At 32.4% G+C, this 18537-nt stretch overlaps 1 protein-coding gene across 7 annotated transcripts in view; it reads left to right on the top strand.

Moving 5' to 3' along the window:
• Positions 1-18537, top strand: part of LOC148285616 (transcription factor HNF-4 homolog) — a 233560-nt gene that overhangs the window by 164290 nt on the left and 50733 nt on the right. For all 7 annotated transcript variants that reach the window (XM_088243220.1, XM_088243211.1, XM_088243203.1 and 4 more), the window contains exon 2: positions 14725-14911. In XM_088243220.1, coding sequence (XP_088099346.1) covers positions 14725-14911 — 187 coding nt within the window. The remainder of the gene's footprint in view (positions 1-14724; positions 14912-18537) is intronic.

Below are 18537 nucleotides of genomic sequence, written 5' to 3'. Positions count from 1 at the left end.
AGAAAAAAAAATACATATATAAAAACATAACAAAAAAATTATAAAATTTCATAACTATAACAATAGTAACAAGTAGGTAAATACACATAAGCAACCAAAAATATTAACGAAATAAATACATAAATATGAAAAAACAAAAAAAGGAAAAACATTTTTAAATATAAAGAAAAGTTTAAGAATAATATTGCGAGAGAAAAAAAGAAATCAGACTCCATAAATAACCTTATCTCCCTTAGTAGATTTACTACTTTTTTTTATTCTTAAAAGCGTTTTTTTTATATATTTATTCTGCTTGTGTATGAAAAGGTTTTTGGCGTATATATTGTTGTGCTATATTTAGTTATAAAGGTGCTAAACTTGCTTTGTTTCTTTGTTGTTCTCAATATGTGTTATTTTTTTTTATTTTAATATTATTTATGTCCCTAATTGAGTTGTTGTAACTCCTGGGAATGTAATTCAACGTATTTTACTTGTAAAATTCTTTGTTGGATATGATTTATAAATAATAAAAAATAATAATAATTTTAATTATAATTAGTTTACAAAATGGCCTGCGTTGGTAATTTTGGTATTGTGAAATGATAACTAGTTTATTTTTCCTGTTAAATAAGCAAGGCTTTTAACACATTTGGAATTCAATATTTTATTTTGCCCTGAAAAGGCACTTAAAACTTCCACTATTCTAAGAACAGCACGTATATTTTAAAAAATGTTTTACTATAACATAATATGATAATTAAACGTGGAACGTGTCGATTGCATTTTATATTTAAAACTTCTGGATTTGAGTCACTGACCACTTAAAATAATAGTAAACAAATGGCGTTAACCCTTATCTGCTGATCGTGAGTCTCCTAGATCCAGTGCGCCATGTTACAAAACAGCTGTATTGTGGAGTAAAGAATAATCGCGAGGAGCGATCAGGAAATGAGAATGATTCATAGGCAATTGAGACGAAGTAAAAGGTAAATAAATAACTTTGTGTGCACGTCCAAGACACTAGCTTCTCTACATGTGTTCCGGGTTTGATTCTCAATGAGAGAATAGAACTTGAATAATCATATTTTTTCTGTCCCAGAATCTAAGTAATTTTTATGATAAATGATTTAAATTATTAAAAATATTTTTCGATGCGTGTTTTATTGCAGATTTTGCATGAATTTTACTGTTGTATTTTATTTATTATTTTTATGGATAACTTATATAGCGCCATTTTCGTAATGTAATACCTTAAGGGCGCTTTGCAATGCGATTATGTAAATAAATCAATTTAATTTTAAATTTTGAATTTGTAATTTAAGTAACACAATTTACTTTGTTATCATATGCTACGGATTTATTCAAATGATTAAGAGGTGACTTATAAGATTTTTCCGAAACATCACCTCACTCTCACAGCCTCGCACCTCTGCTGGTAGAGCATTCCATGCCATAGGGCCTGGGACCGCAAATGCACGTTCACCGAATTTAATGCGCTGTTTGCGTAGAGGTATAATATATTTTCCTCTCGACGTAGACGTAGCTGATCTAAGCTTAAGACGTCTGTCAGCTAGTTCATCTGGGATGCAAAGTTTCCTTATATATTCCGAAGCGGAGTAGTGTAGTGACTTATACATAAGCCAACAGAGTTTGTATTCCACCCTCTGTTGAAAACGTAGCCAGTGTAATTCCCGAAGTAGTGGAGTGATATGACTGAACTTAGAGGTTCCAAAAATATTCCAATAATATGTATATAGTTGTTTTTTGCACCACAACAGGCCAGGAGGCCCAATTACAGTGGTGAATTGCAGCACATAAAACCCGAGCTTGAGAAAAATCACATTAAATTTTTGTGTTCTCACCGGAAATCGAACCTAGAACCTTTCGCGTGATATGATATAATGATATAATATACCGCCCAATAATGATATAATAAATAGAATACCTTTAGTTTTAATCGAGACGGGTTGTGGTCCCATGGATAGGTCATAGACTCTGTGTCATAGGATCGAACTCCGCTCTAACACAATTGGTTTCTTTACGACTAAAAGATCATGGTCCAAAAATTGAAATGTTTTCGTAAATCAACTCACGTATATATTTTTGAAGACAAAAAAAAATTTACTAAATGTTTTAAAATATTTGTATATATTAACCACTTACCGACTTTTCTATGTCTACCGGTTTTGAGACATACCCGTCTCTTCGTCAGGACACAAATTAAACCAACATGCGAAACCCACTATACACCTTCACCATGGTTGTTGCACAAAAAATATAAAACCAACACATGCATTTTAATAATCATGTCCACTGATTTATTTAATAAATGTTTCTTTTTCTAATCGTCACTTCGAAAATAAATTTAATTTAATTTTTAAAAATTGCTATTAATAATGGGTATACAATTGATTTATTAAATGCTCTTTTAAATAAAAAAAAACGAAAGAAAAAATCAATCCAACAATTTTCATATCCCGTCAACAGTAATTATAATGGTATTAATTATGATAATAAATGGAGAATAATTATTTACGTAAATACTTTATCCACAAATGTATTTAAATTTTTATAATATCAAACCTGCTTTTTATACTAATAACAATATTGATAAATTGCTTAATAATAAAGGTAAAAATAGATTAAAATGCAATTCTTGTCCTTCAGTTTACGTTGGAAGAACATCAAGAAATTTTGATTTTCGTGTAAAAATAATAACACTCCAATATTTCATCATTTCTGAAACATAATACTTTGCAAACTAATAATACAAACATAATACTTTGGAACTTACAAATGAAGGTAAGAAGAATTATACCATTATCAAAAGAAACTTTTTATTTATTTATTATCATATTCTATTCATAATGTTATCCATTTATACAACGTTGCTTTGACTATCTAACTAGGGTTATTTACCCTGTTCTAAGCCAGTCAAAAAAATGTATAAAAAACAGTAATCAATATATAGAAAAATAATTAAAGGTATTAGACACAGTGAAAAACATAGATAGTTTTAAAACACATAGTAAAAAATGTAACTAGATCAAATATTTATTTGCAATTATTTTATTGTGAATAATGCATCTTATCTGAATGTTTATATGTTAGTCATTCTCTTGATAAGGATTCCTCTAAACCACAGTATTTTGAACTCAGTTCCTTTCCTCGTAGTCAGACTACAATCATTCATCATCTTCCCACAAACCAACAATCAAATGCAACCGTCATTACACATTTTTAGTGTGACGTCAGTTGCATAGAATAACGTATTAAAAAATTGTGCATAATATCATTAGCAGGTATAGCGATTTACTTAAATCCTTCAAACTTCAACGAGATGTGATGGAAATATGACAAATTAGATAACTGTGTTATTAATGGTGTTTAATATCTATTAGTTTATAATTTAACGGATAAGGATTTATTTTATACAAATAAAAGACGGGTGATACTTCTTCCACTTGTTTTAGGCCTGTTTGCCTGTTTCTCTCTGCAGCAAGTTTCCTCTTTGCAAAAGTGTTCTCTGCACGAGTTAACAGCTGTTCTTCCGTCTTGTTGGAGATCGTCCTTGAGGTAAACTGTCCCTCGCTGTTCTTACGGCCCTTGATTCCGCCATTCTGGTCATATACTCATTCCAGAACCTTCTTCTCTGTCGTCCCCACCTTACAATATCATCGACTTCGCATATTCTTCGGATCTCTGTGTTTCATATTCTGTCACGAAGGGTTTTGTCAGCAATGTTTCTGAGTCAGTGATACTCCAATCACATCTTCGACGTTGGTATATTTACTACGAAAATAAATGTATTCAAAATCCGTAGGGATAATGTGCTTACCATTCACTACATAATTAGCAAAAAAAAACTCGCGTTAGGGAGCTGCGTCGTTGATAGACATGGAAAAATCAGAGATTTTTCATATGAAAAATTTAATGTCCTTAAGCAATTGCTTCAATTATTTACAGTTGAAATCAAAAGTGATAATATTTAAAAGCTTATAGCTAAAAACATGAAAAAACAATTAAGTCACGCTCGAAGCCTGGCGAGCTACTGTGGTCACTGTACTGAAGTATTGGCAACTTTGCGATTCGCGCGTGTGATGTGTGAAATTGTCTCTCTCGCTCCCAAATATACCTGTAGTATCAAGAGTGAGACGTAGAGAATATGTGACGCAATCGTATATTCGGTACTCTTTTACTTCATACGCTTGACATTCGGGCACATCAGTAAACTTTCGAATGTATTGGTGATTTATCTCCGATTTCTGATAAAATGCCGTTTCTGTGCCAAATAAGTATTTATTTAATCAAAAAATATTTTGACCGATACGTAAATGTGTAACGGAGGAATGACGAAAATTTTAGCCCAGTGTTTATAATATTAATTGAGATGTTAAAGTTATTAGATGCAATGTGTACAGGCTACACATCATCGGCAAATGAGGGTTAAATACTCGTAATTGTAGATAATATGCTGACAACATCGATGTCTTTAACGTGAGTCTAAATTTTAAATATCAATGTATATGTTCCATATCAAATACTTAATATTCTGTTTATACTGTATTTTATAACATTATGTACCTAGCTGCTTTAAACCTTTAACTGCATTTCTTTGGTATGTTTGTACTTTATTTGCTTATATATTTTTTTAATATTTTAAAAAATATATCTAGCTTCTATAGCTTATTTTTTTTCATTTTATTATTGTTATTTTTTTTTAACCCAACTAAACAGTTCTATATTTTATTTTTTTAATTTATGTTGTTTATACACTCATCTTTTTATTTTTATACCAAATTTACTTCTTAACACTGTTCCTATCTTTTATTTCTTTATATTGTATTTTTTTGAATTTATGTTGTTTTTATACTCATCTTCTTTTTTTTATACCAACTTTACTTCTAAACACTGTTATATCTTTTATTGCTTTATACTGTATTTTAAAAAAATGTTATGCTGTTTATATTCTCATGTTTTATATAACTCCCATGTATGTAAAAGCTTTATGGGCATGGATAAATTAATAAAATAAAAAAAAATAATAATAATAGACCTGGATTATGTTTGTCTAAAGGACTTTTCAACGAAGTGCTACTTGGTAAATACATGGTTATTCTAAATTTGTGGGCTCGTCATTTATTTCTATAATAAATAACTAGCGACTTCCATCAAGAATTTTCTCTAACAAATTTGAATGATTAAGGATATTACTGAAGCTGATAGAAGACGACATATGAGGAGGTTAAATGCAAAACGGCCACTGTGCATGATCACTATTTATGGGAAGATCAGCAAATCCAGTAGCCAAGTGACTATTTCTTTTAAGTTCAATGTGCACGTTCAACTTAAAATGAATAGTATTTTCGCTACTTGTTTGTTATACCACGCACAAGTTGCACATTGAACTTTAAAGAAATAGTATTTTTGCTGCTGGTTTAATTGATCCTCCCAAAAACAGTGAACATGCACAGTAGCGGTTTTGCATTTAACCCCCTCATATGTGGTGTTTATGCATCAATTTATATTTTAGAATTCTTACATGTTAATCAAATTGAATTAATATTTTTGTTTAAACAAAAACTTATTAACTACCCAAATATTTAAATTTCGGAGCCATTTTTAACTATCCGTCAATCCGCATCTATGAACTTGTGCATATAAATCTTCTAAGAGCTACTTTTGTTTTTATGCCCCAATATCCAGAATGTGTAGATTAGTCAATTCATCACACGACTTGGGATTCTTTGGGATAGATCTTCCGGCTTTTCGTAGATCTCTTCGCGACTAAACAGCGTGATATGAAGTTGAATTGCCATAGTTTAGCTCGAAGTCTTATGTCATTCGTTTTTATAAATATATTGTATACAGTTGTTGTTTTGCCCTTGTTTGTCTTTGCTACTCAGTTTTATGTTCTTTTGGTTCAGTTTCTTGTATTTATGTTTCTTCGTGTAACTGTTGTAATTGGCCTAGGCCGTATATGTAATAAATATATAAAAAATCATGTTTTAAAATACATTTAGCTTATTTTTAAAAAAATCACGCGTTCTCACATAATAAAAATCGTCACACAAATACAATGGGAAATACGCGCTATTATTAGTTTTTGTTTTGTTTTTTTTTTTCGATTTTTGTATTTTATTGAAACACGGTATATAAGATGTGCGTGCATCAGCTTAATGCTGATAGTGTATCTAAATACATACAATAATAGTATTTATTTTATTCGTTTTCACACCAATAGATTATAACCGCACTGCCTTTCAATCAGATGTTTATCTATGAATAGTTTTCCGTACAGCGACCCCCGAGTTTGTAAAAAATAATCCAAGATAAGATAAGTTACAATACTCCTGTAACATCGGTATTTTTATACGGTAAAGAAAACGCGATAGTATTATTATATAAATATAACTGCAAATGGATCTTTATCGCTTACTACACTTGTCAATTCTTCCACCAGAAAGATATTACAGGTGTTGCGAATTTTCATAACCAAAACACGACTTTTAACTTTTTAAAAGTATATAAGGGGTTTTCTCCAGTCTTTCTTTCTCAGTATCCTATCAAAGGTATTACAAATTATAAAATCACCGAAAAAAAGTAGGCTTATTGCCTCGGATTATCGTGGAAGACACGAATGGCACCCGGGCCTCGATTATGATGGGAAGATAAATACGTCATACCTTCACCTTGACGGTATAGTTGAAGATAAATTCCCTCTAGCGATTATAAAGATATACTACCAACTCCCCCCCCCCCATTTTATGTTTTGTGTAGGTACATCGATATGAATCAAGGGGAAGCGTACGTCGCGGTACACATATCTACGCTCTAAAATGACATAGCTTCAGTATGACGTCATAGTTAAAGATAAAAGTCTCCCGACCGACTACAAAGGTATAGTATCGATACCCCCACTATCAAGTTTTGATGTAAGTACATCATTTTATACCGACAAGTCTAGAACCCCTCAATACGTTTATCTACGCATTAAAAGTGTCCAAAATTTTGTTCCACCGAGCAATTTTTCCTTTAATTATGATTTTTTTATAAATTTTCATCGTTTTGAGGCTGGCACTTTTTTTCTTAAAAGCCTATTAAAAATATGAGAGAGAAATAAGTAAGTTTTGAAGTCGAATTAAATTCCGACATAACTGTCACTTTAATCAAACGAACGCCTAGATGTGGAAATAATGTCGCTGGGTTCTCTCCTATTAACAAATAAGAGTATCTAGGCGTCAGACACAGATTATATGCGTCAGAAAGTTACCACTCTTAAAAAATAATTTAGTTATTATATTTTTTCCATCTGTTTTACTATCTTTTCGAGTGTATGTACCGAGACGTTATAGGAGCCGGCTTTGTTGTCGATCGGTACAGATCATTAGATACATACAGACGATCATTAAGTGTACCGTCTAGGTGATTTCCAAAAGTCATGCAAAATTCACGTTCAAGCGAACATTTTTTTGCTTGAATTGGGATTTATTGGAGATTATAATTGCTTTGAAGTGAGCACTTTTTATTACAGAAACCTATTTAAAATGAAAATGAGAACTATTTTAAATGTTAATGACGTAAGGAACGCGGACTAATTGTTTGCGGTCATTCCATTGGCTTGTTTCGTCAATATGTCAAGTAGGTAGAACATAACTTAACTTCTGTACAGATAGTACAGAAGTTAAGTATACCGTCTCGATATATACAGATGAAGATAGCGTTTATAATCGAGGCACTGGGCCGCGATTATAAAGGCTATTTTCATCTGTACATATGTTTCTTTTTTTTTTAATAAACCTTTTTACTTACTCTTACTTAATGTGTTAGTTTTTAATTTTAAAATAAAAAAAATAATGGATGGTCCAAACACATACGTTTAAGTATTTGTGGGCATTTTCATAATATTATGCTTTATATGAACCGTTATCTTTGTTTAAAAACGTCTATGTTGTTCTCATCAATTATTGTTTTTAAAACGACTAATTAGGTGAATGTATTACAACAAAGTTGGAAAACATTTCAAAGAAGGGAATATGGAAGTCTAGGTATTTACAGGCTTATGACCTGTCATTGGCTGTCTTAAGTGGCCACTTTACACACTGTACTGTGTAACAATTACCATTCTGCCCATGTTTGAATATCCATATTTCTTCATATTTTTTAAACTAATTTTAATAATATTTCATTTTATTTATCCTATTTATTTTGAAAGCTTGACCGCGATCCTTTAAATTTCTATGTTCTTAAAAATAACTGGTTAAATTTCTATTGCTATTTTAAACTAAAATTGGGGTTAACAGGAATGGACAACATTTTAGAGAAGGGAATATGGAAGTCTAGGCATTCACAGGCCTTATGACCTGTCATTGGCTGGTTTAAGTGGCCACTTCACACACTGTACTGTGTAACAATTACCATTTTGCCTGTGTTTGAACATCCATATTTCTTCAATTCCAATGACAGGTCATAAGCCCTGTAAATGCTTAGACTTCCATATTCTATAAAATGTTCTTTATCCCTGTTGTAATTTGTAATTCTTAATGACTCCCTAGGGGGTAAAATCCAGTATTTTTTCTATAAACATTTAAACAAACTCAAAATATTGTAAAATTGGTGTGTTCTTTCTTCGACTATTTTATTTATTTCAACATTAAAAACAAGTGTCGATTCGAATCTTTATAATTTGAACAATGACTAAGATAGACCAGATCTTGACTTGAGGTAGTATTTTTTTTTGTCCTAGATTTATTTCCTTTAGTTGCATTTTATTTCAATTATACCATTTATTATTTTTTAAATGTATTTACCCTTAAAATAATTAAAATACGTATTTAGTTTTATTCCACTTTTAATTATACCGACATCGTCAGACTTTTTTGTCACGACGAAACCCGGTCACTAGTAAAAATTAATAAATAAAAGTGGAATAAAACTATATAAATATTTTTATTATTATTATTATTGAATTGCAGTTCCACCACAAAATGTCAGTAGAAAAACGTTAAATGGACTGAATAAGTCAGTTAATGGACTGAATAAGTCAGTCAATAAATACATATAAATTACAATAAAATGCTGTTAAAATAAAAAACATTGGAGAATTTCAGGATGTCGTTATTTTATCAATTTTATGTACAACCTAATTTTAGTAAAAGTATATTTTTTTTAATTATTATTATCTAGGTGTGTGTATCTTGTATCTTTTTTTTAATGAAAATCCCACATAAATATCCCGTTTTATAATTTATTATTTTCATCCATTTTCTTTACAAAATCTGCACTATGTAACTAATGAACAGCGCTCGGGCGCTGTTCATTAGTTACGCATACAAATGTATTTCAGGATTAAAAATATATATTCGAAAGAAAAAATAATTTTTATCTCTCGTAAAATTATAACGCTGAAACTGAATACTACAAACTTTCATAACGCTCGGCTTTCAGCTTCTGAAAAAAAGCGACTGAATTTTCTGAACACGAAAAATCCGTTGACCTTTCTCACTTGGCTTTGACACACCTCCAAAAGTGATGACGAAATACGGTCAGACATAGTTTTGTACCTACGCACAAGTATGGTTACCATTTAAAACTGTATAAAAATACTTTGATCTAACGCGGATTGTATTTTTGTTCAGATTTTCTTCTCATGCTACGATCAGCCAAAAATAAACCAACTCGCAGGGCCAGATTTAGAGACGTTTTTATGAATTCGACTTTTTCAACAATTTGTTCAAAATTCTTTCTTAAAGCAATTCTAAATTGACTAGTGTTGGCAGAATATTGTATTGTCATTCCTACCTTGTTTATTGTCGACGTCACATCGTATGTATTTCATTTTGTAGCGTATTTTATGAGACTCATTATTCATTCTATATGTACCATTTTTTTTTTTAATGAGTTTATTTTTATTTAAGAAGGTAATCATGAAATGAAAATATAAAAGGAAAAGTAATGAAATCCACTAAACCGCGAAACCAGCTTGTCAGCAAATTTCTTCTTTTTTCTTTACGAAGAAAAAAATTAAAGAAATTTAATTAAATAATTCAGAATAAGAAATTATATGAATTTAAAAAGCAATATAAACATTATTAAGAACTAAAAGCATACCTACGTATTTTTCACACAAATATATGTACAACTTTTTTAAATAGTTGACTGTTAACAGAAAATAATAATCTATATAAAGCTTTTTTTAGAATAAGGTTTTGAAATTTATCGTACTTTTGAAAAATACTATCAAACCGTCATAACGCAAGATGATCAGTCTTACGCTTCAGGTACCAGCCCAGGGACTGTGAAATATTCTAGTGTAAAACACCTTTTTAAATAAATATTTCATGTCAACCATGTCGGGAATCGAACCCTAGACCTCTTGCATGGTAGGCAACGACCTGACGCTGACCACATGCGACCGACAAACAATTGAGTTTTTGATTTTCAAATCCCGCGAAAACGGTTCATTGCATCGGCCACACCCCTAATACGTCACGATTCGGTTAAATTTTGAACTTTGTCACCGTTTGATTTGTGCAAAATGTCTTTACTTTACCCCCGTCTCTTTAACCCCCACTTTTTTCATAATATAGTGTTTTCAATATTTTGTTGTATACACTTAGTTAAATAGTATATTAAAAAATATAAAAACTCTGAACTTCCTCATTGAAGGGTTTAGGTAAGTAGGAAAATTTATATTGTATTTTTTAAATTTTATGTTGTTTATAACTTCCATGTGTGTAAAAGCCTTATGGGCGTAAATATTAATAAAATAAAATCAATTAAAATATCAGTGCGGCCCTGTCGATTAGGGAAATGTCGCTCTGCCACATCTCGAAATAGGCGCCGAACTTGTGTTTTGTCGATGTATTTTCTGCGGTATAATTAGCCAGTAACCGGTTTCTTCACATATATATGCCACTCTCCACCCGCTGCGTAGGTACTTGGAGTATCTTATGTAAATCTCGACTCGACCTTAATATTCGCAGAATCCAATCAAGCGACTTGCGTAACATTAATTAACACCCAACTAACTCTACAATATATTACTTCAATCATATAATATTAACTTCAAAACCATTTAAATAAGTTTACTGTCCATTACAGATGCTTGTTTTGTAGTTATTCCTTTGATCCCTAACCCTTCATTGAGAAAACGATGTCTTTTAATGATTCCGCTCTGTCTTCACAAAGTAGAAATAACATTAAAAATAATACTCGAGTATATCGTAATTGTATGTTTTTAATGATTATGATATAAATTTGCTCTGTACAATGAGAGCCATAAAATAAATTTATTTAATGTGCTAATTTGCAATTAAAATTTTGAAATCCAAGAGTTATGTTAACTCTTTGGGACAAAGCTATATATTTTTTTTTAATAGTGAATTACTAGATTTAGTATACCCGCACGCACAGGCCATGCCTATGTGGGATTATTTTATTTTTATAATTAAATAAAACTTTATGTAATAAAAAATTTCACAACTGTAAACAAAAAAATGTAAATAAGTAAACCACTCTAAATCAGTCAGTGAATAGTTACGTTAACGAAAATGCATGTCTATTTATTTATACCCGGCATTTTCGCCATTTACATATCATGTTGAAATAGTGCTTAAAAATAATAATGCCGTATGACATATTGATACATACACATATTACGAGTATATCGGCAAAAACCTACATGTTTTATACTTATCAAATTTATACTCAATAATCACCAATAAAATAACTAACTATATTAAACAAAATTATTGTAACCCGATTTATTGAAGCTGATTTCCTATTTTTGACAAGAATATATTGAAAAAAAATACATATATGTATTTATATTAAATAAGAGATAAGTTGCATATATTGCATATATTCAGAACCAATAACAAGGTTCTACAAATTGTACAAAGTTAGTTGAGAAATGTAATAAGTTTTTGAAGTTAGGCAGAGATAAATGAAATAAATTGAAATATGAAGGATATTCATTGCACCAGTGCACATTGAGGCATTCAGTCTATATTGTATTATCTACTACTACCATTACGCTAATTCCCCGTAGGGGTAGGCAGAGAGGATGGACCCCCACATACGTCTATCCCGGCATACATTCCTATGTGATTCCATTTTCATACATGCCCTTCGGTTCTGCCTGCTCTTGATATGACCAGACTTAAGATTTTGGTTTATCTAATCATGCCACGTCTTCCTCGGTCGTCTTCGTCCCACGTTAACGTTCATTCTCGCCATATATACATGTTTTACCAATCTTTCGTTCTCCATGACCAAACCATCTCAGAGACCCTTTCTTAATCTTATCAATTAAACCAGACTCAGATTAAAACCTTCGCCTGATTTCATCATTTGTAACCCTGTCATACATTGATTTCCCACACATTCGTCTAAGAGATCTGGTAATTAAAATATTTACAATTCTAGTATCAAAAAAATACATTGAATATGTGATTGTGAGTGTAGTTTATGCTACCATGCTTTAAAGAGTTAACCAATGAATTATTGTATAAATAAATAAACAATGATTCGTCTGACCTCCTTGAAAGACTTCCACTTCGTGTGCCATCTAGACCGAAAATACAGAATCTCTCGTTTTACACAGACAATGCTTCCAAAATGATGTAAAGAATCCATCATGCGCATATTTAAGTCACACTTCTTAGAAATATTGAGAGGAGTACGTATTTAAGTTTTATTTTTACTTTTTTCTTTTTAAAGGAATAACATGCTAAGCCTCTATTTAGAGGCTTGTCAGCCGGTGGGTTAGAGGGGATATGGAAGCAGGTAATGAAAAATACACCACAACTCCCAAACCGGTAGAGAAAAAAAAACATTATTGCATTTTTTCTTGCAACCGGCAAGAATCGAACCCGCGGCGCCAGTTTTACAGTTAGCCGTCTAACCAACTGCGCCACGTCACCTTTTCAAAAACTTTACCTTTACCTACTAAATTTTTGAGTTGGGACGAATAGTCTAGAGTCCATTCAAACCTTTAATTAACTTTGCTTATGTGTGCGTGAAAACTTTTCCAAATAAAATATTATCTCAGGTAAAATTCCTGAAAAAGGAAATCGAGTGGAGATAAGTCCGTCTCGTAGTGCAGTGGTTGGCACATTCGCCTACCATACTCGAGGTCCCGGGTTTGATTTCTGGAAAGGTTGGCATGAAATATTGGTTTAAAGAGTGGTTTTACACTGCAGTATTTCCCAGCCCCCAGACTGGCACCTGAAGCGTAAGACTAATCACCTTAGCCCCATGTAACAGATGATCAATTCTGCTCCTCATTTTTTTTTTTACGTCAATTATTTGGTTACCTGTATACTCATGTTTTATATAACTTCCATGTATGTAAAAGGCTTATGGGCGTTAAAAAATGAAATTTAAAAAAATAAAATTTGGTTTACGAATTCAGTCCCCTACTTGGTGAAAATAAGGATGTGAATGCATAAAATTTCAGTATTTTCGATTGGTACAGAATATAACCAACGTCGGTTTATTTTCATCTCTGCCAGGTATCCTCAGAACAGTTAACGGAATCTCGCTAAACACCTTTTTTGAGATTCTCCTGCATCAAAACGGAGTTATCACCCCTGGCTTAAAGATGTCATATTTGCAATTTGCAATGTTTGCCTAGATCGTGCTATAACCATACCTACTATTTTCTATATGTTTGTAGGTACTTGTAAAAATCGCCTTTCTTGTATTCCATAATATTATATAATTAACTAGCGGACCCGACAGAAATTGTCCTGCCCGAACGTTGGCTTGCCTGCTATTAAAGGAAAGAGACTTTTCATAGATATGTAGGTACCTAAGTATCTGTTTATGGCGGAATTCCAAAACATAAAATAAGTAATTTTTCAATATAGAATTCTTTTTGCTAATGTCAAACTCTGCTCTTCTCACCAACAGAGGTGCACTCTATTAAGGTATGTGATTTTCAAAAATGTATCGAATGTCTGTTATGTTATTTAGTATTACCAAAAATCCAGTAAAAATAAATAATTGGGAAGAAATTACAAGGATTGTAAGGAAAGACTCTGATTAGGATCCATAAAAACCGAACGTTGTTTGTAAATTATTATTATATTATTATATTTTTGTACCCTTTACATTATTTTTACATAACTTTTTTCTTTTCTTATTCTTTAAATTAAAATTTATCTTGTTTCTATTAAATTTATTTTTATAACTGTTAATAAGTATATGTATTTTTAATTTTATTTGCAGGTTTCTAAGTGCCTAACAATTGTTAATTACTTTTATTTTGGTACTGATAATGTACTGAATCGATATCTAACACAACTGTGGAAAATTTTTATTGACTGTTTTCACAATTTTCATTCATATGTATTCTTATTTTTTTTATACGTATATGTAAAAACTGTTGTTTTTTTTCCCAAATAAAAATAAATAAATAAACATTAAAAAAACTTTTTTTAAACACAAAAAAAACCACATCCTTCAATTTTTTGTATGTATGCGTTCTCGTCGAATGCAACCCTGGTTGGGCAATGAAAAAATAATTGTGCTCCTAACTTTATTTTTACATATTAGATTGAAAATTTTAGTATCTCAGAACATGCGCAGCGCAAAGATATACATTTCGCTGAAAACCGCTCGTAAATTGGATAAGCCGTTTAGAAGAAGTTCAGTGACATCACACGTACAGAAAAAATATATATATAAAGATTCAATTTTTTTTTTTATTCATGTAATAAACGGTCATTTTTCTTCCAGCGGACACGGACATGCAGCTGTCGGTGGGTGCGGGCGGGGGCCCGGACGGAGCCGCGGGCGGAGCCGGCCAGCACTGCGCCATCTGCGGGGACCGCGCCACGGGCAAGCACTACGGGGCCGCCTCCTGCGACGGATGCAAGGGTTTCTTCCGCCGCTCTGTGAGGAAGAATCACCTCTATACATGCAGGTAAACATGACGCGAACTTCATCAGCAGTCCCTCACCCGCACCAGACGGTGCACGGGTGTCTACCAACCGGTCAAAACGGTTCATTATGATCATGAAACGGTTTAATCAATATACTTCGATAGGCAGAAATATTTTCATGTTTTAGCCTGGAATTGAAGAGAACTTTAGCTTTATTGATGGCCGTACATAAAATTTTATCCAGTTCTTACCTAACGCAAACGCGTTTCTCGCAAAAGGAAAAATTAGCAATTCAGAACGGAGTCCTAGTCCGTATGGGAGCGAAGTATGGACTTGGAAAACGGATGAAAGTAGGCTGAATGCTGTCAAAATGCGATCTCTTCATGTACAATAGATGCACAAATGTTGAGATCCGTTCATTATGGCATGTAAGGCTGAGACAAGCCTTATCGACAAAATCAAGATAGGAGCTCTGCGCTGGTTTGGACATGTAGAGCGAATGGACAGCGGAATAACGGCTAAGAAAATTTAAAATGCGAATGATGATGGATGCAGAAATAGAGGACGACCGAGGAAGACATGGCATGACCAAATCCAACAAATACTTGAAGATGGACATGTCAAAAGTCGGAATAATCGGCGCGCGCGCATGAGAAGATGTATGAATGTAGAGAAAGCGAGATCTGTATGCAAAGATAGAGTGATGTGGTGTTCTATCCTCTCTGCCCAACCTTACGGGGAAACGGCGTGATGGTTTGTTTTTGTTGTTAATTACTTAACCTCAGACCTTCCTACTTCAGTATGCAGCGACGGATATCACTCTATCGTATGCCATTCTCAAGTAAACCAAAAAGGATTCAATTCAATTCATTTATTTAAATAAAACATATACATTACAAACATAAATTCAATACGTACATATTTTTAAAAAATGAAATAATACACGAAAAAACTCATGTCAAAGTAGTAGAAGAATCCTGCTCCGTAAAACATGAAGTAAGACTACCATTTCGTAGGAAAACAAATACACAGAACTCGTTGATGCACCGAGCTGTACAGTTATATTATAAGGAAATACCATTAGAAATAAGAGAGCAAAAAAATATTATTTTATTTAAATGTCAGTTAAAAAAACATGTGTTTACCAGATAAGTTAGTTTTTAAAAAGTAATCTTATTCGTGTTAGCTTTATAGAAGTTTTCTTTTTAAGTGTACGTATATTGTTTAGAAATTTTAATAATAAGTATATGTTTTAATAATAATTAGATATAAGTTAATATTAGAACATTAATTTATTATGTTTGTACTATTTTAAGACAAAATAAAACTAATTAAAAAAATTAAAAAACCCCTTTGGATACATGGAACAGATAAATATCCAGAGCGATGTTCAGCATAGCGGTAGCCCTTTCAACAGGCATATCTATCGGCAGGTTGGTCCTGTAAATCGGAATATAAAACAATCTATGCTGACGCTGTCTTAGGGACAATTATAGGGATAATTATATCAGGGACATACAAACCGATGCCCATCACAATCTCAGGTTCATCGACCATACCGCGCAACAATCAATAAAAATGTGTAGTCAAATTCACATTCCTTCTAGTCTCTAAACTGTTGTAGCCAAGCATACCCTGGAGAAACTCGGTCGGATAGAGCCAAGGATAATACCCGCACTCTTTCATGTAGAGATATCTCAGAAGCTTCTTTTGGATTTTCTCTATCATAAGGGAGAACTTCAGTTCATGTGGCCCCCAAATCATCGAGCCACTCTCGAGTCTACTTCGCACCGAGGAGTTGTAAAGAGTTTTCAGTACGAGGGTATTTTCAAAAACCCTGGCAGTACGTAGAACAAATCCTAAGATATTCAATGCATTACCATTGATTGTCTTTATTTGTTTATGAAATATCAGGGTGCTCATAAATTTAACACCCAGATCCTTAACATTTGATGCTAGTATCACATTCTGGTTATTCATTTTGTACCGAAAAAATAGAGTTTTTCGGGATCTAGTGAAAGACGCGACCGAACACTTGGAAACATTAAACCTAAGTTTGTTACGCCTTCCCCATTCGCATATATTAGATATATCCGTTTGGAGAAGACCTTATCACCTTTTAAGAAAAGTTTTAAGTCATCCGCAAATAACAGAAAACACGAGTTGAAAATCACATTTTTAGTATTATTAACAAAAATAGAGAACAGCAATGGATGGCCTCCCTGTGCTTGCTCAGTCCCTCAATATTAGTTGCGGTCGTCGTGAAGAGGGCTCTTTTTTCCGACTTAGTGAGTGGCTGTCAGGTTTTGAAAGAATTAGCCGACTTTCGTCGTATCTAGGCCCCCTTGTGCCGGGTTGCTTTTGTTTCTCATTTTTTTCTTAGTTTGATGATTCGCAATCTCTTGTAGAGGCTCCTTCTTGCCCCCATTCTATCCAGTAAGATGGATGCTGAAGATATACAATCTCAAATTAACATCAATGTTCCGAATCGTACTACTCACACGAAAACTTTATTTACTGTAGGAAACTATGGAACTCACTTTTTTTACACCGACCAATTATTTTCACCAGTACCAAGAACGCTTAGGCTTTTCAATGAAGTACCCAAAGACAGCTCGGTTGGTGTGTTCTTATTGCAAAGACAGTCATACAAGAAAATAAATAATTAGCTCACTTTTCGATAGATGAAACTTACCGACAAGGTAGTGTCTTTTTTATAGTTTAATGTTCTTTTGGACATATTTTGTAAATCTTATTGATAAATTACTATTTGTATACCAATCCATAAGGATTCATTTAATATACCGTTCGATTGGTTTTTCTCTAGCTACCTATACGTAGCTACCCAAAAATTCTTACCCATAAATGCACCCTTGTACAAGCATTACTACTACCTATTTTAGATTTCGCTGATGTTTTCATGACTGATTTAAGCTGTGAGCAACTCGATAAACTTGAACGACTTCAGAATACATGCATAAGGTACATTTTTGGTCTTAAGAAATATGACCATATTTCTGATTATCGTAGGCAACTGAAATGGCTCAAAATTAGACAGCGGAGAGACTATCACTCCCTCATATCACGCTCATACATACCTGCGTGAAAAATTTCAACGCTTATCAGTTCATGGTTTACTTCTTCGTTCTAATTCTCAAGGCACTCTCTTAATACCCATCCACAATTCCTCTTTCTTCTCTAACTCATATAGTGTCCATGCGGCTCGATTGTGGAATCATCTCCCATCCACTATCAAAGATGTTACTACATTATCTCTGTTTAAATCACGTCTGAAGAAACATCTCCTTTCTCTTCCTTAATCTCTCCTCCTTTTCTTTTTCCTCTTTCCTCTTTTTTTCCTTTTTCCCATTGAGTAATAGTTTTGATTTAAGGTAATTTATTTACAAATACATTTATTTTTATTTTTATATATTTTTAACTTTTTAATCTTTTTTTTCTATTGGATATGTTCTGTAACTTGAATTATAAAAATAAAACTTTTATTTTATTGGTTGGTTGGAAGAAATTGCCATTTGGCAATAAGCCCGCCAATGTACAAAAAATGAAATAAATAAAAAATTAAAAAATGTCCCTTATGGGTGTTTGTTTTTAACAAAAACCATTACCAATTAATATGTTAAATAAGAACCTTATTTATTTATTACAC

Source organism: Micrasema longulum, unplaced genomic scaffold (assembly GCF_059751315.1).
Source record: "Micrasema longulum isolate JH-2025_06_02 unplaced genomic scaffold, ASM5975131v1 h1tg000020l, whole genome shotgun sequence".
NCBI lineage: Eukaryota > Metazoa > Arthropoda > Insecta > Trichoptera > Brachycentridae > Micrasema > Micrasema longulum.
The sequence above is the reverse complement of the archived record's forward strand: the minus strand, read 5'-3'. Positions and strand labels throughout refer to the sequence as shown.